The sequence below is a fragment of the Oryza sativa genome, chromosome 6, assembly GCF_034140825.1.
Source record: "Oryza sativa Japonica Group chromosome 6, ASM3414082v1".
NCBI lineage: Eukaryota > Viridiplantae > Streptophyta > Magnoliopsida > Poales > Poaceae > Oryza > Oryza sativa.
In genome coordinates, this window is record NC_089040.1 from 2,187,780 (window position 1) to 2,213,761 (window position 25,982).

At 45.9% G+C, this 25,982-nt stretch overlaps 5 protein-coding genes, 1 long non-coding RNA gene and 1 other non-coding gene across 7 annotated transcripts; 3 read left to right on the forward strand and 4 right to left on the reverse strand.

Annotated features, from left to right (window-relative positions):
* Positions 1 to 100: 100 nt before the first annotated feature.
* On the forward strand, positions 101 to 4,350 carry LOC4340053 (RNA demethylase ALKBH9B). The gene is made up of 6 exons (XM_015787389.3): positions 101 to 330; positions 418 to 936; positions 2,168 to 2,253; positions 2,359 to 2,669; positions 3,201 to 3,272; positions 3,370 to 4,350. The coding sequence occupies exons 1-6, from the start codon at positions 138 to 140 to the stop codon at positions 4,037 to 4,039; spliced, it is 1,851 nt and encodes a 616-aa protein (XP_015642875.1). The 5' UTR covers positions 101 to 137; the 3' UTR covers positions 4,040 to 4,350.
* Positions 4,351 to 4,774: 424 nt separating this feature from the next.
* Positions 4,775 to 4,847, reverse strand: TRNAA-AGC (transfer RNA alanine (anticodon AGC)). The gene has a single exon. It is a non-coding gene; the product is annotated as a tRNA-Ala (tRNA).
* A 1,123-nt stretch (positions 4,848 to 5,970) lies between these two features.
* Positions 5,971 to 10,041, forward strand: LOC107275402 (probable CCR4-associated factor 1 homolog 11). Its single transcript, XM_066311865.1, has one exon. It carries the CDS (start codon positions 6,284 to 6,286, stop codon positions 7,409 to 7,411), a length of 1,128 nt encoding a protein of 375 aa, XP_066167962.1. The 5' UTR covers positions 5,971 to 6,283; the 3' UTR covers positions 7,412 to 10,041.
* LOC9270467 (probable methyltransferase At1g29790) lies at positions 9,371 to 11,060 on the reverse strand. The gene has a single exon (XM_015786112.3). It carries the CDS (start codon positions 10,919 to 10,921, stop codon positions 9,770 to 9,772), a length of 1,152 nt encoding a protein of 383 aa, XP_015641598.1. The 5' UTR covers positions 10,922 to 11,060; the 3' UTR covers positions 9,371 to 9,769.
* Positions 11,061 to 13,089: 2,029 nt separating this feature from the next.
* Positions 13,090 to 17,936, reverse strand: LOC4340057 (FBD-associated F-box protein At1g66310). The gene is made up of 5 exons (XM_015787747.3): positions 17,765 to 17,936; positions 15,823 to 15,923; positions 14,023 to 14,862; positions 13,791 to 13,937; positions 13,090 to 13,696 (listed from the first exon to the last, which is right to left on the reverse strand). Exons 1-5 carry the CDS (start codon positions 17,853 to 17,855, stop codon positions 13,316 to 13,318), a joined length of 1,560 nt encoding a protein of 519 aa, XP_015643233.1. The 5' UTR covers positions 17,856 to 17,936; the 3' UTR covers positions 13,090 to 13,315.
* Positions 17,937 to 19,950: 2,014 nt separating this feature from the next.
* LOC4340058 (uncharacterized) lies at positions 19,951 to 21,341 on the forward strand. The gene has a single exon (XM_015787750.3). The coding sequence runs from the start codon at positions 20,035 to 20,037 to the stop codon at positions 21,085 to 21,087; it is 1,053 nt and encodes a 350-aa protein (XP_015643236.1). The 5' UTR covers positions 19,951 to 20,034; the 3' UTR covers positions 21,088 to 21,341.
* A 435-nt stretch (positions 21,342 to 21,776) lies between these two features.
* Positions 21,777 to 24,503, reverse strand: LOC136357111 (uncharacterized). The gene is made up of 4 exons (XR_010742191.1): positions 24,257 to 24,503; positions 23,945 to 24,150; positions 22,688 to 22,856; positions 21,777 to 22,043 (listed from the first exon to the last, which is right to left on the reverse strand). It is a non-coding gene; the product is annotated as an uncharacterized lncRNA (long non-coding RNA).
* Between the last annotated feature and the right edge of the window lie 1,479 nt (positions 24,504 to 25,982).

Sequence of the window (25,982 nt, forward strand, 5' to 3'; positions counted from 1 at the left end):
CAGCGAGACCGTCCGATCGTACAACGGACGGCCAGGATTATCCGGATACCAACAACTAGAAGCTAGGGGTACTAGTACTAGTTATCACATCGAGGCACAGGGAGGGTGGGGCCCACACGGCAGCGAGAGACGCTTCGATGGACGCCTCCTCCTCCGCCTCCGCCGGCGGCGAGGCCGACGCGATGGCGCTCGTGCAGGGGTACAACGCCGACGAGCTCGCCATCGCCGGGGAGTTCCTCACCACGTGGCTCCCCTTCCTCTCCGCGGGCCTCTGCGCCTCCTGCGCCGACTCCCTCCGCAGCCGCGTCTCCTCCCTGCTGCCCCCGCAAGGTAACAATCCCGTGTGCTGGGTTCGCCGTAGTTAGGGTTTTTGTGCTGTTGCCTCTTACGCCCCCCCGTTCACCTCGACTCTGACAGCCGAGGAATCCCCGTCGTCGCCGCCGCCGCGGATCGATCAGATTGAGCCCTCGGGGTGGGAGTCCGATCCGGCTACGGCTCACCCGCAGCATCTGCCGTTCGAGCCGAGCGGATGGGACTCGGATCCGCCGCAGCTGCCACCGGAGCAGGAGCAGCAGAAGCAGAAGCCGCAGCCGGCGGAGAAGCCGCGGAAGTCGTGGGCAGACATGGCTCAGGAGGACGAGCTCGCCGCCGCGGCAGAGGAGGACGCGGCGGCAGCCGCGGCTGATGACGGCGAGGAAGGGAGCGAGGCTGGTAGGCCGGGTGTGCAGCTGACGAGGGAGCAGCGGGAGCTGAGGCGGTTCCGGAACGTGGTGCGGAGGAAGGATTTCATCTGTTTTGAGAGGGTCAATGGTCGGCTCGTCAATATCCTCGCTGGCCTGGAACTTCATTGCGGTGTGTTTAGCGCGGCCGAACAGAAGCGTATTGTCGACTACGTATACGATCTTCAGGAGATGGGCAAGCACGGGGAGCTTGGAGGTGAGATTTAAGCTGCATGGAGATTCGATATGTTTTTCTATGGCGCTAGTTGAATTTGGCTAAATTTTCATGTAAAGTCTTGAGTTTTGAGAAATGCTTTAATGAAAAGGGTTTTAGGTCAGGATTATGTAAAATTTTAGGCAAAGGTTTTAGCTGTAATTAAGGTCATGCTTTGCTACTTAGGCTATGGTAGTTGTGGGGATATGGATCATAGGCAAACATTTAGATGTCTATATGCACCACAGTAGTTCTATCGTGTAGAACTGGAACTTGTATAGTGTTCTCGTGCAAAGTAGAAAGCCGAAGAATTATTATAAAATTGGTTTTCTCATGTCTTGTTCTATGTGGTATGCACTCAAAGCTACAAACTTTTTTGGTAATTATTCTACTAAATCATTGGATCTACCTACCACAAGTAGCAGATTAGCTTTTGTGATTTCAAGCAGGAAGATAAATATGGTATTTGATAAATTATAGGTATTGCCATCATAACATAATCAGCCATATTTGACAAAAATAACACAGTTTCACCCTACTACACAATCAGAAGCATCTGCCGAAATCTGTCTGTCCAGGAGAAGCGTAGCGGATAGCAAAACATTTTCATTGTTTTCTGTACACATGATTCTGTCATAATGGTGTTTCCCCATTTGTGTAAACCTCAATATGTTTCAATGTATTATTTACAGTAATCTCTGAGTGTTTTTGGTTTCTTTGCTTATATGCTGCATAAGCGTTCTCAGCATGGATATTAAAACAGACATGCATGATTTTCTGTGCTTCTTACAGTCGTGCACACCACAATAACCACGATTGAAGTAAATGTAACATGTTGAGTGAGATGCCTGACCTTCATTCCAGTTTACATATCTGCGTTCTTCTTTTCAATTTAATTAATTTAATATTCAAGCTATGCACTATTTATCTACTGAGGGCCCAGTATAACACTAACAAATGGCCACACTTTAGAGTACCCTGAAGCACCTAAGCCTGTTTGATTCACCTTAGGCCATTGGACCGGAATAGAATTTCTCATCCTTATTTGGGTGAGTGTATACTATATATTGGGAAGCCTACTCTATTTAGTGCTATCCAAGGTCCTTCTTTCTGCTTTACAAATGCTATACGCACATGAATTTTCTTGGGCTCACAGCTGCATTTATTTATTTGCCATGTTTTGTTTATTTGTATTTTTGTATATCTAAATCCAAGCATAATATCCCCCTGTCAGATCGTACGTATACGGAACCCCAAAGGTGGATGCGTGGTAAAGGGCGAGTAACAATCCAATTTGGATGCTGTTATAATTATGCCACGGTACATACTCTAGTTTTATCCTCTGATCCCATCAGCTTGAATACTGCAGTGGTACTGATTTAATTCACATGTGAATCCATCTAAGGTTTGAATCTGTGATGACAGGACAAGAATGGAAACCCACCAGGCATTATTCGAACTATTGCTTCTGATCCGATGCCTAGCTTATTTAAGATCATGATCAAGAGATTGGTACGGTGGCATGTTCTACCAAAGACTTGCATACCAGACAGTTGTATTGTCAATATATATGACCCTGGAGATTGCATCCCACCACATATTGATAGTCATGATTTTGTTCGGCCATTCTGTACTGTTTCATTCCTCAGTGAGTGCAACATTCTTTTTGGATCTACTCTGAAAATTGCTGGCCCTGGAGAGTTCACTGGTTCACTTCCAATTCCTCTGCCTGTTGGGTATGTTCTCATGCTTTTCGCTGTGCTGATAGATTATTTGTGGTAGCCAGTTGTGCTATTTGGGATGTTAACAAATTGATTTTATTTATTATTGTTTTAAACTTGATTACTCATGAATTCAAAGGCTGTGTAGACTTCTCATTCGATTTCTTGAATGGTATTGCATGGTATGATTACTAAGGGCCTGTCTGGCTGTCATACTTCTGCAGCTGTGCTGCTGCTGTAGAGATTGTATGCGCAGTACTGTAGCTGATGGCTGTATTGCAGCCAAATTTAGTCCTACCGAACAGGCCCTGAACTTTTCTCCTTTAGACTTTGCTTGAAGTTTTTGCTGAGAGAGATTTCTACTCCATACTTGTTTGTTGCTGTGTTTCCTTCTCATTGGATTGTCATAAACTCTAAAATACTAACTGTATGTAATTTTTGCATTGGCCACTTTAATAATATTCAATTATTCGTGTCTCATCATGTCTTTCAGTTTTCTTCTGCAGCTCTTTAGTTCTCTTATATACTAAATACAAACATTCACAGGTCGGTGCTTATCCTAAATGGCAATGGTGCTGATGTAGCAAAGCATTGTGTTCCTGCAGTTCCGACCAAAAGGTTGTGATACTGATATCCTGTTCTATCATTTGGCTTTTGGAACTCAATTCCTTTGCCTGTATAACATTTGAACTCTGACACACTAATTAAAACACAGGATATCCATTACCTTCAGAAAGATGGATCCAGCGAAGCGTCCGTTCAATTTCCGAGATGATCCAGAATTGCTTAACATAATTCCTCTAGAAACAGCTGTACAAGAAACTGGCAGATCATCAGATGAAGGTAAGGGCAAGCAGCCTGACATACAGATCAGAAATCCGAGCAAAGCACACAGGAACAAGAAATCTAAAGTAAGAACATCTCCTGGAAAGGGTGGACGGGGCGGCATTCTCGGAGATGGACCTCCTCAATATGCACAAGCTCAAGTCACTGGCATTTCGTCACAGCAAAACTTCCATGGCCAGCCTACCATCTCTGGTTCAAGTGCTGAGAGAGAAAGACGCCCTGTTGGTCCATTGAGAGAGTCAAGATATCAGCAGGATGCACCTGGCATGCAATCTAACATGGATGGTATCAGAGAGCGGGCAAATTGGTTGGCTCAAGAGAGGATGCATGGTAACAGCATGAATTCGATTGACGATGGCACGGAATCTCAGGAAAGGAGGCAGCGAATGGAGCACAGACAGATATTGATGATCAACCGCACGATCAACGATGATATGGATTCCCTTTCAATCGGGAGCCATGAATCTGACCAGACTCGTGTAAGCGTACGAACACTATACAACAAGCCAAGGAGGACCAGGGTAAACCTGGATGAGTAAGCAAGCAAGCCAAGCCTGTACTCAAATCTGTGAACTTGCTTTTGCTAAAAAAGAAAAAAAAAACTGTGAACTTGCTGTTGGGAATGTTGATACCTGAAAGCATACTTGCGCTGTATATTTCAGGAGGTGTGACCAGAACACCAGCAGATATAACTTACTAAAACACTTAGTATTGATTTGATGAAATTTGTCAGCTGATAGTCAGGCCCCTATTCTGTAGATAAGAGTATTTTTTGGGAATGCTGTAATTGTGACTTAATATGGATGCATTTCTCGTTGATGAATGAGGACCTCTCAATAATTTGATTCCACTGTGACCACAACATTTCTTCCAGCATTTTTGGTGTATTTTTGCTTCGGGCGTTTGTGATAAACAGATCGTTATTGCAGTGCTGTTATCAACAGAACTTTGTTGAATGTTATGCTGTCGTTTGTTAATATTCTAAGATCAGAGAATGTAGATGGTGCAGGTATATTATGGATCACTGCTGCATGAAAGAAAACTGCTAATTGCATTTTTTTCAATTTGGAAGAATATAGATGATGCGGCGGTTACATATGATTGCTGCATGAAAGACAACTTTAGATTGCATTTTTCAATTTGGAAAAGAAAAACAAACAAGAATCAATTTTTAAAAAATAATTTGGGAGAATGTAGATGATGCGGCGGTTACATGATTGCTGCATGGAAGAAAACTAAAGATTGCATTTTTCAAAAATGAAAACAACAACAGGTGGAGATGCGGGGTATCGATCCCCGTACCTCTCGCATGCTAAGCGAGCGCTCTACCATCTGAGCTACATCCCCGTTCATGCTTAAGTTTTGCTATGTTAAACTAAAACTCTTACTCATAATCTCTCAGGCATGTTGAATTAGTAGTCTTCTACACAATCAGTGTCTGAAGATAACCAACTTGTTTGTGATCCATAAGAGAGAATGCAAAGCATGAAGCATCAGCCCGTGACCGATACGGACACATTACTGTAGTACACAGCAATGCTTGACACAACTTAATACTACCTCAGTATAAGAATATGAGGGATTTTTTTTATAGAATTATATGGGGGAAATCCCTTATATTCTCAGATGGAGGTTGTATCTGGATCAAATATAAGGGTATTCACAATGTATCAAAAAAGTAGTCTTAAACATTAAATACAACACTTCAAATATTGTGGAAGCACACCATAAATCTCAAGCTTCAAAAAATAACTTTAACTATAGTGGTTTAAAAATAACTATAGTTTGTAAGTTAAACTATAGTGGTTTAAAATTTCATATTTTCTATAAAATATGAACAAAATGATCCCTCCGAATACGGGGAATTTAGCTATTTGCCATTCCCACCAAACAAGTTTCTTCTTTTGTATAACACTACAATTAATGAAAGCTTTAAGCATACACATTGTGTTAGAGGGCACAAAATTACCACATTTCTTCTTTTGGACTATCTCCGTTCTAAGATAAGTGTAATTATATATTTAAGCTTTGCTCTAAAAATATTTTCTCATCTTATCCTCAAGTATCCTCCTACTACCTACCATCCCCCATTTAACAGGGGGTGCTATGGACTGTCCAGATTCGTAGTATGTCACATGTTTTTTTTTGACGAATGGAGTATCACGTAGTCAATACTCTATTATGATTTAATTATCTTTACAAATTAGATACGATGTAAAGATGAAAACGGCTATAAAAATTCCCGACCAACCGAGTATCCTTTATGGATAAAGTGCTACCGTTTTCGACCGTATGTTATTCTAACAATATATAAATTCTGATTTTGTTTCAGCGTCTTATTATAGCCGAATTCTGAAATCGTTTTGGAAGAGATACTACCGTTTCCGACCGCACGATTGCACACTTTTTTTTTATCCCATGCTAAATCAATCAAACATTCGTTTGTCTTGAGGCTCTGGATACGTATTCACAACACACGCTTTATATCAAATTTTTACAGGAGTACAATACAACTACGAATGTAGAAGTAGTATTAATAAATATATCGCATATGATAAAAATCATTAATTAAAAAATAAAAATAAAAATCATTAATGATTAATGATAAAAATCATTAATTAAAAAAAATAAAAATAGAGATCGCATCTGGAGTGACGTCGCATATATGCACATACGCGCCGAATCCGATTCACGATCCAACTCGGTCGGCTGCTCGAGTCCGTGTCGGACTGGCTCGCCACGCCCACGCGTCTACGTGCCCTCTCCCTTTATAAAACCCGGACATGATGCCACGCACGCCGCCACCGACCTCGCCGCCGCTCGACGACGACGACGCAAACGAGACGCGCCGCCGTGTCGCGATCGCCGGAGCAGCCTCGTCACCACCACCACCGCGACCAGCCATGCCGATGTTCCCCGGCGACGTCGGCCCGGTCATGCTCGCGCCGCCGCCGCCGCTCCCGTTCTTCCCGATCGCCGCCGTCCAATCTGGATTGGGCTTCATGCACATGTCGGCGCCGCCGGAGATCGTCACCGCCCGGTCTAAGCTCAACTCCGACGCCCCCAGCTTCTCGCCGCGGTCGCCCGCCGCCTCCGCCGCCGCCGACGAGGTGGAGGTGCGGGACGTGTGGGCGGCGAACCTGGAGGAGGAGTTGCGCAGCATCGGGGCGCTCCTGCCGACCTACCCCGTCGTGTCCATGGACACGGAGTTCCCCGGCACGGTGCACGACGTCGCCACGCCGCGCCACCTCCGCACGCCGCGGGAGAGCTACGCCGTCGTGAAGCGCAACGTCGACGAGCTCCACCTGCTCCAGCTCGGCCTCGCCCTGTCGGGCCCCGCCGGCCGGTGCCCCGTCGCGTGGCAGTTCAACTTCGCCGGCTTCGACGCCCGCCGCGACCCGCACTCGGGGAGCTCGGTCGCCATGCTCGCCGCGCACGGCGTCGACTTCACCGCCCTCCGCCGCCACGGCATCGACCACGGCGACTTCGCCCGCGCGTTCGGCCGCTCCAAGCTCGCCTGCGGCCGCCTGACGTGGGCGGCGTTCTCGGGCTCCTACGACTTCGCCTACCTCGTCAAGGTGCTCACCGGCGGCCGGCCGCTGCCGAGCACCCTGGAAGGGTTCATGGCGAAGGTCAGCAAGATATTCGGGCCGGCGGTGCTCGACGTGAAGCACCTCGCCAAGTTCTGCGGCGGCGGCGGCGGCATCCGCGGCGGCCTGGAGCACGTCGCGGCGGCGCTCGGCGTGCACCGCGCCGCCGGCCGCGCGCACAACGCCGGCTCCGACAGCCTGCTCACCTCCGACGTGCTGCACGCCATGGTGGACCGCTTCTTCCCCAACTCCGGCGTCCTCAACCACGCCGGCGCCATTGATGGCCTCGTAAAGTGTAGCAACTTGTACTATAAGTACTAACACTAACATGTATATTAGCTTTCTCTTCTACAGAAAAAAAAATGGAATTATGGAGTGATTAGTTAGTGTGATAGATAACTAAATCGTTTTACTTTTCTTGAATTCTGTTCTGGATTTTTCTTTTCTTTTACAAGTTTCTTGATCATGATTCATGAAGCATTGATGTGTGTACTTGTATTCAAAATTGGGGCAACGATCTGATTCGGCACCAAATTCAAACATATGTGGATATGGTGTCCGATTTTGAATAGGGTTTGAGCATTATTCGACCCTTTTCCGCCTTTTCTCTATAGCATATAGCTACTTTTTCGCTTTGAGAAAACAGAGCGAGATGAAATAGGAAGATGTTTAGGAATACTAACCAGGATGGATGCGCGGGTGCTTCTTTGCTTAAGCTAATTCAACTAAATAAACTAATGTGACCAACCGTAAATTCAGCCTTTAGACCTTAAGTTGTGACAAAATTTTATTACTTTTAAACCTTAAAAAAAACAAACCCATGGAAAACAAATATGGCGTGGCAGGATATCAGGACAACACTACCACACCATACTCATTTGGTGTGATAGCATTTGTCTACCACACCATGACTTTTTACTAATGTGGTAAAAAGGTACGGATTTAAAATTTTTGGTGAGTTTATTATAAAAATTACAAATTAAAAGTGTTCAGAAAAATAACAAAAAAAAAATCCACTGTGACCGATCAGAGCTAGCTTAAATAAACAGGCATAGAGCAGAAGACCTAATCATCTTAGATGGATTTTAATTACTCGAGGGGGGCATCCCATCGTTTTTTTCATGTCACCAAAATAGTAATAAAAAAATTGAAAAAGTTTAACAACATAGATTAATATGATATATATCACCTTACAAACATGTAAAACTAAATTCAACTTATATGTTGCAAAAAAAAAAAAGAAAAGAAAAAAGAACTGTTGATGCAACTCATTAATCTGCTCTCCACTAGTTCATTTACATTACACGTCTAAACTTTCAACACAAAAACATGAGTTTGAAACTGGGCCATTCACAGATTCACTACATGGATGTTACAGATCAACTAAGGTCCTAACAGTGCTTCTTTTATAACACCTGAATTTTACAGGATTTAGTTCAACTCACCAAAAATTTCTTTGAAATTTCTCCATTCCAGAGGAGGCCTCAATTGAAGGGGTGAGATATAAAGTCGCAAACTTACCCTATAACGTCAACCGAAGGGGTTCAATTGACCGAGAGATCCTCAATTACTATGATATGACGTAGCAATTTCTTGTTTCTTGGCATCATCTAACAAATTTTGTTAGCAGTTTTAGAAATTACTGATGAGGCCCCTCAGTTAATGGCTGGTACATTTTCCTGACATTCCCAATTATTTCTCCACATTTCCCTTTTGTGTGATAGAACTGCAAAAGAATTAGCATCTAGCCAGTAGATACAGAAGTATGAAACCACAAAAACTATATAATTTCCACGCGCAGCTCCTTTCCCATACAGTTAGCATGTTTGTTTTTCGGGGAAAAGTTTGTGCTACACTTGTACATTGACTGGTATAACTAAAATGAAGGTGTTACATGATACAACAGAGATTGTCAAGGAGAAAATAGGAACAAAGTATATCATACATATTCAATACTATACATGAGCAGTCCATACCATGATTTGTGTCAGGAAAGCTTTTCATATCCAAGCATAGGCTCAAACAAGTAGGAATGTAATTCTTTGACATGTTCTTCTGTGTCATGTGGTTTCCTACACCTTTCAGCTTTCCTTACAGACCAAAGGATTCTGGTTGTCCTAGCACTATAAAAAAGAAGAGAAAGAGTGGAATCTAGATCCTCAAGTCCTCAACTTTCCAGAAGAACAAATCCACTGGAAAAGCTATGCAATACACTATTCAAGTATTCACAACACAAAAGGGAAATTCAGCTTCAGAGGGACCACACAAGACACATACTAGTAACAAATAAAAAGCTCCATGATCATCATCATTTACTCTCCTTTACTTCCTGATATGAAAGAACACATCATTGGAATGGAAGTCCTGTTTTCAGTCCCCCAGTTGAGCAACAAATCCTACTATTACAACATATGTTTCCCATCTAATGGCAACCTATTGCACAATAACAAAAGTAGAAGAATTGTACCACTTTTGCACTTATTTTAAGTCACTTCACTATCTCTGAACAACCAATGTAATCAAGCTAATCCGTGTTCCGTGGAACCTAAATGGCATTCCCTTTTCTTTTCTTTTTTTTTTTTGCCATCAAAACAGCTGAACTACAAGTAATAGTTGTGAGGTACATTCGTACCTCGGATCAAGTGATGAGCTTGGAGCAATTCATCCATCAGTTCAGTATCAATCCCTCGCCGGCTTTTGCAACAATGCCGAGAGGTACAATGCCGTCTTTGCGCTCCCCGTGCCGGCTTTCTCTCCGACCATCCACTTGAGCTTCTTGTAGCCAAATCTCTTAATGAGATTCACAACCAATTGCCTCCTCTCCTCACTCTGGCACAGGTAGCTATCAATCCAGAGCAGCCCGCCGACGCGGAGCACGCGGTCGACATCGAACATGAAGAATTCCAGCGCCTCCTCCGTGCCGGAATTCCCCATTGATGGCGCGCCACCTTCGTCCAGCGCATTGGTGCCGACGTGCACCAGGTCGAACACCCCGTCGTAGAAGGGGAACCGGTGCGCCGGCGAGAGGAGGAGGGGGAACAGCCCCCTCGCCGCCACGAACTCGTTCATGGGCTTCCCGGCGTTGTCGAGCACCGTGGTGACGACGGTGACACCGCGGTCCCTCATCCGCGCGGCGAAATTGGCGGCGCCGCCGGCGACGTCGAGGCCAATCCGGATCCTGGTGGCGCCGAGGCGCAGCACGTCGTCGAGGAGGAACTCGTAGTCGTGGCGCGGCCTGACCCAGCGGCGGCCGTCGACGCCCATGTTGGAGGCCGGGAGCGCCGCGCGGGGCCCCCCGGAGAGGCAGCGGCGGCGAGGCAGCGGCTCGCAGGCCTTGGAGAGGAGGCGGTGCTGCTGCAGGGTGGCGTTGCGCGGGCAGGCGGCGTGCGGGTCGTAGGACATGAAGGCGGCTAGGAGGGAGAGCGTGGCGGGCGACCTGAAGCAGGAGTGCGCGACGGAGGCCGGCATGTGGGTGAGCCCCGTGCGGGCGTCGCGGCCCAGCGGGAGCGCGTGCGGGGAGAGGAAGAGGAGGAGCTCCGGTGGCAGGCCGTCCGCGCGGTACGGCAGGTGGGAGGAGGAGGAGGTGTCGATCTCGCGGGCGATGGCCGCGACGTGGTCGGAGATCGTCGAGGCCGCCGCGGTGGCGGCGGAGGCGGCGGGGGAGGAGGAGGAGGAGGAGGAGGAGGAGAAGAAGGCGAGGAGGGCGAGGGCGTTGGTGGAGAGGAGGGCGAGGAACATGAGCAGGTTGAGCAGCGACGGTGTGCAGTGGCAGGAGATGCGCCGGCCGCCGCCGCGGCGGGGTGCCGGCACGTTGAGGGACACCGACCCCATCGCCGCCGCCGACGACGACGAGGCCCGGGGATTCCGCCGGCGCGGCGGGGAGGGATCTCGGGGGGTTGGGCTTTTGCCGCGTTGGCTTCGGCCCGCGGCTTTGGCTTTCCCCAGTGGGGTGGAGTGAGAGTGAGGCTGTGAGAGAGCGATGGAGGCGGATGGCTGTCGGTTTTTGGAATTGTGAGGCTGTCTGTTGCCTTGTTTTTGGTTAGCACTTTCAAAATTCTACCTGAATTAAAAATTGAATCTCAAATGGAGTAGTAGATAAATGGTACTTGTAGGAGTAGGAGTAGTGTAGATTAGTTGAGTTGTACATTAATTGATTAATACACGTACACCAGTAAATAATAAATTCTACCACTATACGGAGTAGTATTTTATTAGCCTATACTAGTTAATGTCAGAAATATTAAACATATAATTTTAACCAACAAATATATGACCATAACCATTGAATGAACTTGTTCAGAAGAGTTGTCTGCTACAGCGCTGTGGCTGCAACAACTGCTACAACGTCTAACGTACTCCCTCCGTCCCATAATATAAAGGATTTTCAGTTTTTTCTTGCAACGTTTGACCACTCGTCTTATTCATTTTTTTTTTGCAAATATAAAAAACGAAAAGTTGTGCTTAAAGTACTGTAGATAATAAAGTAAGTTACAAATAAAATAATTAATAATTTCAAAAAAAATTAAATAAGACGAGTGGTCAAACGTTGCAAGCAAAAACTCAAAATCCCTTATATTATAGGACGGAGAGAGTAGATAACTAGCAGTGGCTACAGCCACCAAACGGCTAAGATGCATTCTTGACTGATGACCGAACAACTGTGATGTTCAATGCAGCTTTAACAACTGTAAAAATCAAACTATAAAATATGCTTGATATCTTATACTTTGTTTAAATTAGTTGAAATAAAATTTAGACACTTGTAGTAATATAAACTTGTAAATAAACTCTTGATACATGGCCACTTAATTTTCACTGACCGTATATAAGTTATTGGTAAAATAAAAAGAAAAAACACCATGTACCGTCGAGTACCGATGGCTTTGCTTCATCGATTCTCTCTTTCACACGCCAACAAAGATCACGGTCACCGAGCCGGATCAACCGGTGGACCGACCGGACCGGCACGGAAACAGCTACTGTACCTGACCACCGTCACGTGACACCACGCCCGGCCCCACCACCCTATCCAATTCCCCGTACATATCCCCATGGGCCAAGGCCCATTCAAAACCAAACCGACCTAAGCCCATCCCCCCGCCTAAAGCCCAAATCCGGCCCGGCTAAAAGAGGAAGGCATCCTCGCCACGCCGACACGAACACGAGTACACGACACGACGCCGGCGGCGGCAGCCATGATGGAGCCCGCGGCGATGGACCGCATCGTCGGCCGCCTCTCCGCCGTCGATGGCCTCTACTACCCGACCACCTTCCTCCTCGCTGACCCGCCGCCGTCCGCCCCGCACCGCAAGACCGCCCTCCCCGCGTTTCTCTCCCACGACGCCCCTCGCCTCCTCGACTGTGTTCGTTGCGGTACACCAGAGCTACTTATTAATATATAATTAATTAAATATTAGCAATTTTTAAATGGATTATTATAATTATTTAAAAACAACTTTCGTATTGAAAAATTTTGCAAAAAAAAAAATATTGTTTAACAGTTTAGAAAACATGCGCGCGAAAAATGAGGGGTTAAGTTGAGAAAGGTAGAAAAAATAGAACAGAGCGTAAGGACAAGTTTTATACAACTAGAGATGACTACCACGTCCAATTTGATGCATACACCATCAAACTAATAAATAACATGTATCATAATATGTCTCTACCACATAATCACTAATATATTTAGCAATCTCATGTATCTCGAATATAAGGGCAAAACTGTCATTTTACATGATATAGTGTCGGATTGAAGGAGTGGAAATAGACGTGCTCCAACGCGGCGAGTCAGCGAGGAGGACAAGAACCCTAACTCGGATCTAGAGGACAGCGTGAAGTTGATGTGTGATGATGAGTGTGGCGGCTGCGGTGTCGATGTCCTCGCACATAGAGAGCAGCACGAGGGTGAGGTGAAGCGACACGGGCATCGACGTGAATGAGTCAGCAAGCGCGGGGTGCGCCTCCACCAGCGTGTACCAAGTACCAACGCCACATGCAGATGAGAGAAGGGAGAAGATAAGGAAGAAGAACTTTTTAATGTGCATACAACACTGCTGCTAGGTGGAAACTAGAGTTACTAGTGGATATCATGTGCATTGGTTATGATATCAACTAGTAGTAATCATTAAGAGCAAACTTTAGAAACCATGACCCATCTAAGAATCTACAGAATCATCATCAGCAGCAGCACGATTAAACATCGAATAACTAAGATAAACATGACATCTAAAGTTCAGTGGAATGGCAGCTGCAGGGCTCCAAAACAGTCAGCTTCACTGTGGAAGGTACCCTAGGCTGGATGTATCTTCTGATAGCCAAGACCCCTCTGTGACCTTCCATGATAATGTCCCTATCTAGTGGGGGGCATTTGCTGATTTTGCTGCCTGGAGTATCACACCTAAAACCAGTCTGAGAAGCATCCAATGTCAAGCACTCGAGTGAAGCTGTACTCTCAAGGATATGGCATGTCAGCTCAACCAAGCTCTTTACAGAGATGAATGATGTAACCGTCACACTCTTAAGGTTGTGATGCTTCTCTTCTCGTATTGATCTCAGATCTGCAGGATGTGCAAAAATTGAAACACTCTGCACGTTCCGCTGCATTACCTAGGATGTGAAAGGGAGAAATTTTAAGTGACATTTCCACCACACAGCTACTAATTTCATTCATAGCAGTAATAATATATGAACAGCTACTCACATTCAAGTCAAAAGTCTCCAGAGAAGGTGCAGCATAAATATAAGAAGCCAGGGATAAATAGTCATAGGCTGGGAAAAATCCAATAAGGCCAATGCTCAAGTGCCTGAGGCAGAGGAATTTGCTACACAGCTTCGGTGCAAAGGCCGTCTGCATAAAGAGGTCAAATTAATTATGCTACAACCCATAAGACAGAATCTAGTCTCATTCATGTGTCAGGCAAAATTTCTCATACCTCTTTGCGTGACTTTATGGCAAGAGATTCAAGATTTGGCATGATGGATGGAAGTTCAGCACGAGCATGATAAACATAACCAGAGCGGACCATGCATAGGCTCTTTATTTGCAAAGTTTCTCCAAGTTTCAGTTCCGTTTTGTCCCCTTGAAATGCAAAAATGGAGACATTAGGAGCTTCATTTTCTATCAGTTTCAGCTTGTCACACCCAAACACCTTCAGGGAGATGAGCCGCTGCAGTAGGCAAGGTACCTTCAGGCAAACTATCCTATCGCAGTACCTGATTTCCAACTGCTCCAATGCAAGAGAATGGGAAAGAAGGCAGCCTAACTCGTTCTCCGTAATACGCACACAACAAAGATACAGTCTCATCAGACTTCTTAAGCCACTAAGTGTGACTGTTGGGTGGAAGGAACAGTTAGAAAGGTGAAGATATTGGATTGAGTCTCCACTCCCATTCGACAGAAGAGAGCATGGGAAATTGTACTTTGCCTGGAACTGGGTCAGTGAAATTATGAGTTCTTCAATCCCTGGTTTAACAGAAATCTGAAGCCAATTGTTGAGATATGAAGAGCCTTTCCCACTATAATCTGAATATATCTGAATCTTAAGTTTTTTCACGCCGATGCCTGAGTGCCTTTTGAGAATGTGGTCGACTTTGCTGTAGAAAAGTCCAGCCAATTCTTCCTTTCCACATGCATTTTTGTTCAACCCAAATGCTTCACTACTGAAATTGAGGTTGGGGTGGCATCTCCACAAACTTAGAAAGGAACGAGACACACAGGCAGCTCGGGCAGCATCTCGCATTGGCATCAAGGAATGTATAAGACGCCAGATGTCCTGCTTGCACAAGCATGGGAGAGAAGTTAAACATTGGAATTGTGAAGACAAATGGTTGAATTAGATGGAAGAAAAAAATGGTAACTTATGGAGTAACACTTTAACTGGTCCAGTGCTACCTGCCTGATTATGTACTATTACTATGAATTATATAGTTGACTTCCGCTAGGCAAATATGTTCTTACCCAAATCATGTATTAAGTGCTCAGCACTATTTGTTTCTTTGCAATTGTGCCAGATAAAATGGATGGAATGATGTTTAATTGTCTAATGGCAGAAAAGGAACAGAAATGGACATGCACTTTGCATAGGGTACCAATATCTGAATATATAAACAACCAGAAAGCTCAGTTAAATATGTATCAGAATCAAATAACTTTTGGCAGCTACAGTGTTAAAATAAATTGATATGAAGTTAGAAACATTAAGGTGTGTTTGGTTACTTGCTTGGATTTTCATACACTAGGTCAGGAACTCAGGATGGGGAAGATGCGGGGAGTCAGGATGGGGAGATGCGGGGAATCAAACAAGAATGCCATCCTACAAGGACATGCGGCTCACAAAATTACCATGTACTGACTGCAATGGTCTAACGGAGATAACATTTGTTAGCACGGAACCGTTTTTGAGATGGTACAATTTAAGGAAGTTAGAAACAGCATGGAGACTAGTGGCAAAAGCTCATCATTGATGTTGACTTGAGAAACTCCCAGCCTAAGAACCACCAGCTTAGAAGAAAGCATTATGTGTAGACAATTTGTGATTGAAAGTAAGTGCAACAGCTGGAAAAACAGTTCCGATGCAGCAGCTGTAGGAGGTTATAGCATCAAAGTGCTCCGTTCATAAACTTTAATAACGTTGGTCGACCGATTTGTGCGATTCAAGCAGTAATCGTCATAATTTACTTGTACTACACTACTAGTAAGATGTTTCATCATCAACATTTTATTTATGGTGTACCTCTGGAAGGCTTGGTATCTCTATGTCAGCAGCACCCTGAGAATCGCCGTCTTGTTGGCAGGGTGAGCCCTTTCTTTTAGCCCGTAAAGCAATCAATCCATCTGCAGCACAAGATGCATGGTTTACATCCATTTGAGGAATAAACAGAAAATTCAAGCAAGCACACCATTGCACACATGGCAATCCGTTATTTTTTTTTTGTCCCCTTTTGTACAACAACACTAACAGTTTGTAAAAGAAACCAACATGTTATCAATTTAAGGGGAAATGGCTGAAGTTCAGCATGTCATATAGTATTTTTCTTATTTTGCATAGCATAGTATCCTATAAACCAATACAATTCATCCCCAATTAGTGCAATTAATAGTATTTTTTTGGTCATCTCGCTTTGCCACATCACCCCTTAATTTCCATCAGATTGCATGTAGTGTCTCTCACGCAGAAAACCCAACCAAACGTTCCTACGTACCCCAGAACATCCTACCTGCTATCGTTCCATCTCCACTCTCAGCGCAACACGACGCAAGAGAACTGAGCCATTCGGCTTCCATGTCCGCCTTTGAGTCTCCCTCACCTGAAAGGCTGAAACCGTTCGCTGCGCTATCAAAACCTGAAACAGCTAGGAGTTGAAGTGACAGCCGCCATGGACATTTATTACCCTCAATATGCCTTCTCCTTTCCTCTCAAAGGCTCTCAGCTATGCTGCCAGATCTTCATGGGAGAGAGAAAGACGAGCTGTATCCTCCGGCGACGATGACAAACTCACTCTGGTCAACGACACTAGCTGATGAGCCTTCCCAACACAACTTATCTCTCTCAGGATATGCCACTCCCGCAGGTTCAAATCAATATGCTTATTATCCCTGTCCTTCCACAGAATCTTTCCACCCATGACTAGCTTCATGTTTTATGATGCTTGAAGCTATGCTAATCTGGACCTTTCAATTATGTGTCTATCGTATGCTGCTATGTAGATATGCAGTTACAACTTTAACCACTTTCTGTCGATGCCCTATGTAGCTGTGGTTTCATTGTCAGATCCTTTTCTTCTTTTTAAGCAATTGAAGAATGCAGGAAACAAGACCATCAGTTGGTTGATTCGTAGTCTAAGTATAATATTGAGGTGCGTAAAACTCTTAATTTTGATGGAAATTTTTAGTTGGTGAACCTTGTTCGGTAACTGAATTTTAATAGCCATGTTTATCTGCTGAACCTTCTTTCATATCTGAATATGAATTTTTTTTTGCTAACCCTGTTATCCAACTTGGGGAGCAATGTATATGATTTTGAATTATCATCATTAGCCAAGTTCTCACAGTATTACTAAACATTTTTCTTTTTCTGTTGCCCACGGTAATATCTAAATTGTCAGCTACCAAGATATATATCCTCATATTTCACAACTGATTTGAATGTTGAACAAAACCGTAACTCCATATTCACACAAAAAGAGGTTGTCTTACTTCAATGCAATTCAGTGTTTTTGCTATCCATGCGACCATACGCACAAATATTGTTCTAAGAATTCCCGCAGCAACACGCGGGTACCTTATAGTTACAGTGTAGTCTCTCTCCCTACGTCTCGTCAATCTAGTTAAAGAGAAAAGGAACAAGACGGTGGTGGCCGGCCACCAGCCATGGCGGATCGGATAAACCACCTTTGATCTCCTACCTTGCGCTCAATAAAAACATGTTTTTTTTTCTTTTTGGTTTGTGTATATACTAGTACTACATATATACAGATTCGAATAATCGACACAAACTAGTGTGAAGAAAACTAAATAAACACCCACCCAACGAAACAGGAAAAAGAGGCGCAAGCAAGTCCATCTGGTTCCCTTCCCCCACCGTAAACGCAAGAAGCTGCTGCTGCTGCCGCCGCTTGACCAGAGAGTGACAGAGGGAGGTGGGAGAGGAAGCTTATGAGGAGTAGTTTCTTTACCACGGGGGGGAGCTTGGGCTTGGCGGCGGCGGCGCTCCTGGTCCCGCTGGCGCTGGATGGACATGAGGCGCATCAGATCCAGCATCCCCATGGTGGTGAGGGGATCTCTCTCCGCCGGCCTTTCGTCGTCGCCGGTCGGCACTTCTCAACGTCACACACAAAATTGGGGAACGAGAGTTATAATTTGTAGGCAAGATAGATATAGATATCAGAGTTATAATTTTAGGAAGGAGCCCAAGCAGTAGGCAGTAGCAGAGTTCTGTTTCAATTAGGATGAGGTCTCCCTACGACAACGGGGAAGGAACGGAACGTGTGGAAAACTAAAAATATATTTATCCACGGACTCCCTACTTCCAAAAAAAAACCAACTTCTAGTTATAAATTTAGACATAGTGTATGTCTAGAGTCATAGCAATAAGTTGATTTTTTTTATGAAACGGAGGGAGTATGTGTCATCCTAGTGTAATTTACACTCTAACTTTTATATATATTAACTACAATACAAGGGGTGAGAGATAGGGAAGAAGGGAGTAGTAAAGCTGACATGTGGGGTTCACGTCGGCCACACTATTTTAATTTTTTTTTGAAAGAAACACAGCAAGGGTGGCGGACGGAGCATAGCGGTGCGGGCGAGCTCATGGAGCAGATGGGCGGTAGGTAGAGCCGACCACCAGAGCGTCGCCCTCGCGACAGCCACGGACTCTCCGCTGTCGTCCTTGGTGAGGAGCTCCATTGTCGGCGGTTCGTCGACGACGGTGGAGGGGCAGAGATGGCGGGGTTGGAGCGGAGGAGGAGGTCGTTCTCGACATCGATGCCGCCATCTCCACTCGCCCCTACGACGATGCTGACCACCACGCCGTCAGTCTCCTTCAAGAAGACACCCGCCACCCCGGCTCCGGTCACCGCGCCACCCACCAAGTCCACCAAGGCACCCATGCCGGTACCCAAGGCCAAGGCCACCTCATTGCCGCCCTCGTCTCCCCCAAGTCGAGGCTTTCGTCGCCGAGTCCCCACATCCCCACCACGGCGCACGCCGAGTCGCCGCCGTCGGAGCTTGGACATCTCGCCTCGCTCGCCTGCTCCGCTGCCCACCCGCGCGTGTCTGCTGCCTGAGAAGAAGAAGAGAGAGAAAGAGGAGGGGAGAGGGAAGAAGAGAGGAGGAGTGAGGATGAAGAAGAGAGAGAAGGGAGAGGGAAGAAGGGAGGGGTGAGGCTGACATATGGGGTGATACTGCGTCGGTTTGAAGGAGTGGAAATAGACGCGCTCCAACGCGGCGAGTCAGCGAGGAGGACAAGAACCCTAACTCGGATCTAGAGGACAACGTGAAGTTGATGTGTGATGATGAGTGTGGCGGCTGCGGTGTCGATGTCCTCGCACATAGAGAGCAGCACGATGGCGAGGTGAAGCGACACGGGCATCGACGTGAATGAGTCAGCAAGCGCGGGGTGCGCCTCCACCAGCGTGTACCAACGCCACATGCAGATGAGAGAAGGGAGAAGATAATGGCAAAATTGTTGTTTTACATGGTTTTTCTTCTGTCAATTAGGTGGGTGACATGTGGATCCCACGATATTTTTTTGTGTGTGAATGACATATGGGTGTCACATTTTTTTTATTCTAATGCCATGCCACGTAAGCGCCACATAGGACAAAGACTCGGTAAAGACCGCCACGTAGGCGTCACGTTAGCCAAAACCACCGAGGGATATTGTTTGCATGGGTTGTGATAGCTGGAGAAGTCGATTTACCCGGTTTTGTGGGTGGAGGACAGGAATCATACTGGGCGATAGTTGGGGGAGCCGAAGTATAATTTTTCCCTATTGTTTGTGCGTGTATATTTTTCATCTGGGCTGCCTTTGGGTGAAATGCGTGGCCCATTTGAGAGTCCACACCCACCTGGGCTGGCGCCTGAGCCAGCTAAGCGTGACCAAAAAGAAAGAAAGTGGCGGGGTTTTTCAATTTTGGTTTATTAGTGGTGAAAAGAGGGGTGTGTTTGTTCAGTGGAATCCTAGCCGCCCAAAGGAGTTGGAAGCATCTTGGCCGTCCAAGAGCGATCCGTGTCGACCGATTTGGACCAATCAGAGCGCTGGATCAAATTTGGCACGGATTGAGATGGTTTGGTTTTCCCGCTCAGCGCTTTGAAAAATTTGGGGGATAAATATCTGAGGAGGGGATGGGGCCCAGACGTCAGCCAGGGCCAGCCCCCTCGTCTTCCCCTTCCTCTCTCCACTCCTCCACCACCACCGGCCGCCTCGCCCTCCCCGCCGGCCATGGCGCTCGTCCTGCCCGACATCACCGTCGCCACGATCGAGGATCTCCACGTCCTCGCCATGCTCGATGAGCCGCGCTTCATCGACCTCGTCTCCATTCCCGCCGTCCGCCGCGCAGCCGAGTTCGAGGTCGCCATCACGCCGAAGGTGGACTACGATGGGTGGGTCTGCAACAAGCTCGAGGATCTCCGGCGCGTCAGGCGCTTCGACGACCTCCTCACCGACCTCCAGAAGAGGATCCTCCCCATGCTCGGCAACAACCCCGACGACAAGGCGGCCCTCCGCAATCTCCGTACATGCGGGTACGCAATGTGGAGCGTTCGTCAACATGCTCACCCCTCCCTCCACAACCTCGTCGGGTTCTACTCCAACACGGTGACCCGGAAGGCTCGCCAAGCTCTGGATCCGTACAAGGCCTACACGATCAAGCAGGAGTGGCTGCACGCCATGGCGCTTCGGGTGGAGGGATCCCGGTCTGCTTTCATGCCGTTCGACAGCGACTACGTGCCACCATCTCCGCCCATGCCCACCATCGTCGTCAGCTCGCTCGTCGATGTCCACGGCGTGCGCTTCGCCATCGACCCGCACCGCGTCGAGCTCGGCGCCGTCGACGCCGTCCGCCTCGCCCCGGAGTACCTCCACATCCTCCTCGAGAAGGTGGAGCAGGAGGGATGGATCTGCCCGACGCTCCCCGCTCTGCGCCACGTCGCTCGCTTCGCCAACCTCCTCACCGATCTCCAGGATCGCGTCCTCCCCGGGCTCCTCAACGACCACACCGACCCAGCCGTCCTACGCAAGCTCCGCACCTGCGGGTGTGGGATGAAGAAGCTGCGTGCCGTCGCCAAGGGTCCTCTCCTCCGCTTGACGCGCCTCTTCAGCAACTGCCTCACCCGCCACGCTCGTGACGCGCTCGACGCCCGGAAGGACTTCCGCATCTCTGCCGATTGGATCGATAAGATTGCAGTTCGCGTCGACAGGTGTCTCACTATACCACTTCATCTTCACCACCACCTGGAGGACCCGTTCGTTGATCATCTCCATGATCTCCCCTGAGTTGAGTGCCACCCTGATGTCGAGTTGTACAGACCTCGCTAAGTCCCACTAAGATGTCGTTTTAGTCGTACAAGGATGAACCTCCCCTGCGTCCCGTCCTAGTCCTAAGATGTCTTTGAGTCTTACAAGGATGAACCTCCCCTGCGTCCTAAGATGTCTTTGAGTCGTACAGGGATGACAGTCTGATGTCTTTCAGTCGTATATACAGATCTCCTATGAGTCATTTGATATATAAAATTTCCATTAATAATCTACTTTAGGACATTGCTCATTTCTGTGATCAATGCATGCATTTTAGAAGCATGATTAGATTTTTCAGCATCTTGTGGTGTTTATTCGATTACCGTTACTTTCGTTTACACAACGATCCCACTGACGGTGAGGAACCTGAGTACGAGGTTGAGCCAGGAGTAGAGGTTAAGCATGGCAAGTGCCCTCCTGTAGCTAGCTGCATTATCTATCGGAGTATCTGTATCGTGTAGTAACTAGCTGAATGCCCATGCGTTGCATCGGGATTTTAAGAAACTAGCTGTGCCCCCCGCGCGATGCGCCGACATCATCCAAGATAATCTTAATCATAAAAGAAAAATCATAATAATAAAAAATAAGCATGATTGAAAACAACATAGCACATAACAGAGCTACACAATAATAATAATAATAACTCGATCAGAAAGAGAATATCACGATGTTCTCAATTTTGAGTGATTTAATTGGACCATAATATTTTTTATATAATCAATGTTACACGAACAACGGGTATCTCGGTGCATAATACAATTACATCAACAAAAATAAAATAAACAACATTAGTATTTCAATACCTAGCAGAGTAGCAGTTCCCAGGAAGACCAATCAGTGGGCGATGATTAATTTGGAAGGATAGTCAAACAAAACTATGTCCACAGCACATCACAGTTGTGCCCCCTGCGCATTGCGCGGGCATATGAGGCAACCTATAATAACTCAAGATCAGAATTGGGCATATCACAAGATAACATGCAACACTGTTCCACAGTAATAGCGCAATATCAAAAAGGGCATATAATCTAACAATGTTCTCAGTTTTGAAGTGATGTAATCAAACCAAAAGTTTTTTTAAGAGCAATCTTACACTAACAAACATGGATCTCGGTACATAGTAGACAACATTCTTAATTCGATACCAGCAGATCCTAGGAAAAACGAATCCTTGGGCGATGATTAATTTGGAAGGACAACGGACATCACATCATAGATATGGCAGTGGCAACTCATATTGTATATGTTTTACAATCTATACAAATTGGCCATTAGCAATAACAAATAGAAATTAAGGTTTACTGCTCCATGACCCAGAACCAGTGATTTTATAGCCAATTCTGGAGATATGAGAGTTCAGTATTCTCGCCAGCTTGTCATTAATTAGCATCGATCTATTTTAGCCACCAATAAGAAAAGGAAAATACATCCACATTTTAACCTTGATGAAGAGCATGCATATCCCACACTGTACAAACAACAAAGCATAATTTCAACAGAATAAAACAGTTTCTAATTTCCTAAAGCATGCTGAGTAATATAGCATCAGTATATAATAGCATGAGAAAGTTGAAATTACCCGGACTGGCGGTCACAAAAGCATCAGTGGAAGCCTGTAGGAAGCCATAAACCCATGAGCTATATAAAATACGCAACAAACCACTAAAATGCCATCACAATATTCAGTTATCGTGTTAGCTAAGGTCCAATGTTTGCCTCATATTGTGGTCTCTGCCATGCGCCCATGCCTGAAAACGAAAATGGATGAAAGTGGTCACTGAGATGCTGCCAAATATAAATATTGACCCATGCAAAAATATATGCTACAGTTTAGCCGAATACCGGTTTATATGATAAAAAATAGAGTAGGGAAGGTCGTTTATCAAAACAACTAATTAAATAATGATCATGCATAGGGATATAACAATTGGACAACAAATAAGACTTCCCAAGGAACTACCCAAAAAACTGAAATAATACCAGGCAATAACAGGTAGAGAAACCCTAAAGAGCAATTGCCAAGTAGCTGGAAGCCTTGAACTTGAAATATGAAAAACATAGAAATTAGCAAACGAAGCCACTCAAAGAAGCAAGTACACTATTAGAAAATAAAAAAAGATAAATGAAACGAAATATGCCCATGTGTTGTTGTGGATGATTGAAAAATCGTATAGATATATTTGAGATAGGATGATGGCACATAAATATGTAGCTAGGTATTTAAACAAAAGGAGAGGGAAACTGTGTTGCATATATCTGTTTTAGTAGTAACTGAGCTACTCATCATATAGTATTGGGATCACATGTACCAAAACAAAATAAAGTTACATACCTGAGGCAAGGAAAATAGAATATGCATTTAAGCGTATGGCAGGATGATATGAAAAATAGCTTTTAAGCAATACTACACTACAACAGGAAGCAAGTGGATTTGACAAACTTTGGTAGAGATAGGACAGTACTCTTCATCAACTTTACATTGAAATCATCCATGCATTTCTTGGGCATAGAACAATGGCCATGTAAATTATCAATGGTAGAGTAAAGGATGGTGAAATAAATTAATTGGACAACATAATGATAAAAGGGGATCAGGGAGCTGACGAACCACTGTCCTGGATTAAAATGAAGATATGCAAGGAAAATAAATAAAATATTCATTAGATATTGATGCCAGACATTAATATTGTTTTGGCAATGAGAAGTGGCCAAACGGCAACAATCGGAGGACTTCTTTTTATTGAAAAATCGTATGACTTCTGGCTGGATGGGCCTAGCCCAAACCTGAATCAAGATTAGGGCCTAATCCAGATAGAAAATAATGGGGAGATCATACCTCACTGTCCCAAGGAAGGTGACGGCAGCACAATGGCTAGAAGAACACTTGCTCCACTCCATAGCTTGTACCCAAACCCTAACTGACTCACAAGATATGTCATCCAAATTGACGCTGCAAAGGATAGAAGCAAGGATGCTGAAGATGGAGAAGCAGATTGAGTTAGGGCTTGGCTTGCTCTGCTCTACTCCATACCCATACCCTAACTACAGATAGATTCATCACAAAATAAGTCATCCAAATTGATCACTGCAAAGGATAAAAGCAAGGTTGCTGAAGATAAGAAGCAGATCAGGCTAGGGCTTGGCTTACCAGACTGCACATGTTGTCAACACCGTGCAAAGAGGTGGACGAAGGCAACTATGGCAGCGGGCGTGCACCCTTCGTCCACCTTGAGAAATTGGCCGGTCGAGCAAGCGAATCAAGCGGAACGGTGGCGGCGCTTGCAGGTGGCTCGCAAGAAGGCGACGACCCCGGCCGCTAGCTCCGCAAGAAGGTGGCGGCGGCGGGCTTCGCGACTCGCGAGGGGAAGATGAAGATTTGAGTATTTTGGGAAGGGAGGCGCAGAGGATGTCGAGGATCGAGGGGATTGGGGAAGCTATGCCGGGCGCAGCGATGTGCATGTGAGGCGTGGACGGTTGGATCAAATCAACGCGTGGACATCGGAAGGTGCATGCTGGGTGATGAACTGTAGTACTGTAGCATCTTTTCCTGGGCTGAGGTTGATCAAATCACTGCTAGTAGTGGGTTGTAAAAACTAAGGATTTAATATGATAACCCATCAAACATGGTAAAACCCAAAAAAAAATATTTTCACTGTAATTATCAGATTATATCTAGCATAATTTTAGACATGTATGTCAAACTACATAATTGTTCGTAGGGATGAACAATATATTGGACATGAATTATCTATATTTCTAAACTATTGTATATGATATGCTAGTCCTCGGGAAGAAAAAGTATTTTTAATATTTGGTTGAGAATTTCCCTTTACTTATTTCAGTCTATAAGAAAGTTTTCTACGACACCCATATATTCACATGGAGTGATGGAGGCCATCATCCATTTGTCTCCAGAAGCAGATCGACAGAATAAACACCAGAAAAACCAACCTACTATTGCACAAGGCATAGAAGCCCATGAACAGCCCAGCAGCCCATCGACATTCCTAACCCTGACTGCTAACTGCCTAACTCCAACCCCGGTCCACTCATTGCCCCACGCGGCCACGCCCGCACTCGTTCCCCATTCACATCGCACACACGCCACGCCGCTTTGGATCCGGCTCCGTGGCCAGCACCCGCATCGCCGCGGCGCGCGCCAACGGTGGCGCCGACCTGGCCGTCTTCGAGCAGTTCGAGCGGCTGGTGCGCCCACCCTTCTCTATCCCCCCTCTCGTCGACGGATCCCGCCGCCTGTCCGCGACGGGTTCGAGCAGCGGGCGAAGCAAGAGCAGCGGCGGCGGTGAGCTCGGGCGTCAGCGGCATGCAACCGTGAAGGTCCGCCGGCGTCGGCGATGGGAAGGGCGGAACCGGCACCCCCTCCCTGCAGGCTGCTCGTATTTCGCCACCTCTCCGCCCCACACGCACGCGGCCGGATCCTTTCCCCCTCTCACCGACAATGTGGGCCCACAAGTCAGCATGGCAGTTGTGGGAACGGACACCACGGTTGCTGTCTTTTTAAGATGGTATAGATAATAATATAAGTACGCCCTGGCCTGCAGATCGAACCGTTAATTTAATTTACAGCTGCTTCTGTAGAGTAGTGGTGTGCTCATCCCTCTTGCTTAGGCATTAACCACGCCTGAATATACATACGCGCATGTACTCCTATCTTGTACAAATACTAATTACTGCATGTAAAAGATGTAACACTACTGCAGTGATAATGTTCAGAAATCACTAGTGGCACTGCTATTGTTATTCCTGTTCAGTGTATTGATTGTTCTTTAACAGATTTTTTTTTCGAAATATATAATCAAAATACTGCAATGGCCAAATGATCGGAGATAAAATTGGGTAATGTATAATCTTTG

Coding starts and splice junctions, on each gene's coding strand:
- LOC9270467 (XM_015786112.3), bottom strand. CDS start 10,921: ATGGGGTCGGTGTCCCTCAACGTGCCGGCACCCCGCCGCGGCGGCGGC.
- LOC4340057 (XM_015787747.3), bottom strand. CDS start 17,855: ATGGGGATGCTGGATCTGATGCGCCTCATGTCCATCCAGCGCCAGCGG. Junction 13,938..14,022: donor CCATAAAGTCACGCAAAGAG/GTATGAGAAATT, acceptor CTCTTTATGCAG/ACGGCCTTTGCACCGAAGCT. Junction 13,697..13,790: donor TGGAGACTTTTGACTTGAAT/GTGAGTAGCTGT, acceptor TTCACATCCTAG/GTAATGCAGCGGAACGTGCA.
- LOC107275402 (XM_066311865.1), top strand. CDS start 6,284: ATGATGCCACGCACGCCGCCACCGACCTCGCCGCCGCTCGACGACGAC.
- LOC4340053 (XM_015787389.3), top strand. CDS start 138: ATGGACGCCTCCTCCTCCGCCTCCGCCGGCGGCGAGGCCGACGCGATG. Junction 937..2,167: donor CAAGCACGGGGAGCTTGGAG/GTGAGATTTAAG, acceptor TCCCCCTGTCAG/ATCGTACGTATACGGAACCC. Junction 2,670..3,200: donor CCAATTCCTCTGCCTGTTGG/GTATGTTCTCAT, acceptor AAACATTCACAG/GTCGGTGCTTATCCTAAATG.
- LOC4340058 (XM_015787750.3), top strand. CDS start 20,035: ATGGCGCTCGTCCTGCCCGACATCACCGTCGCCACGATCGAGGATCTC.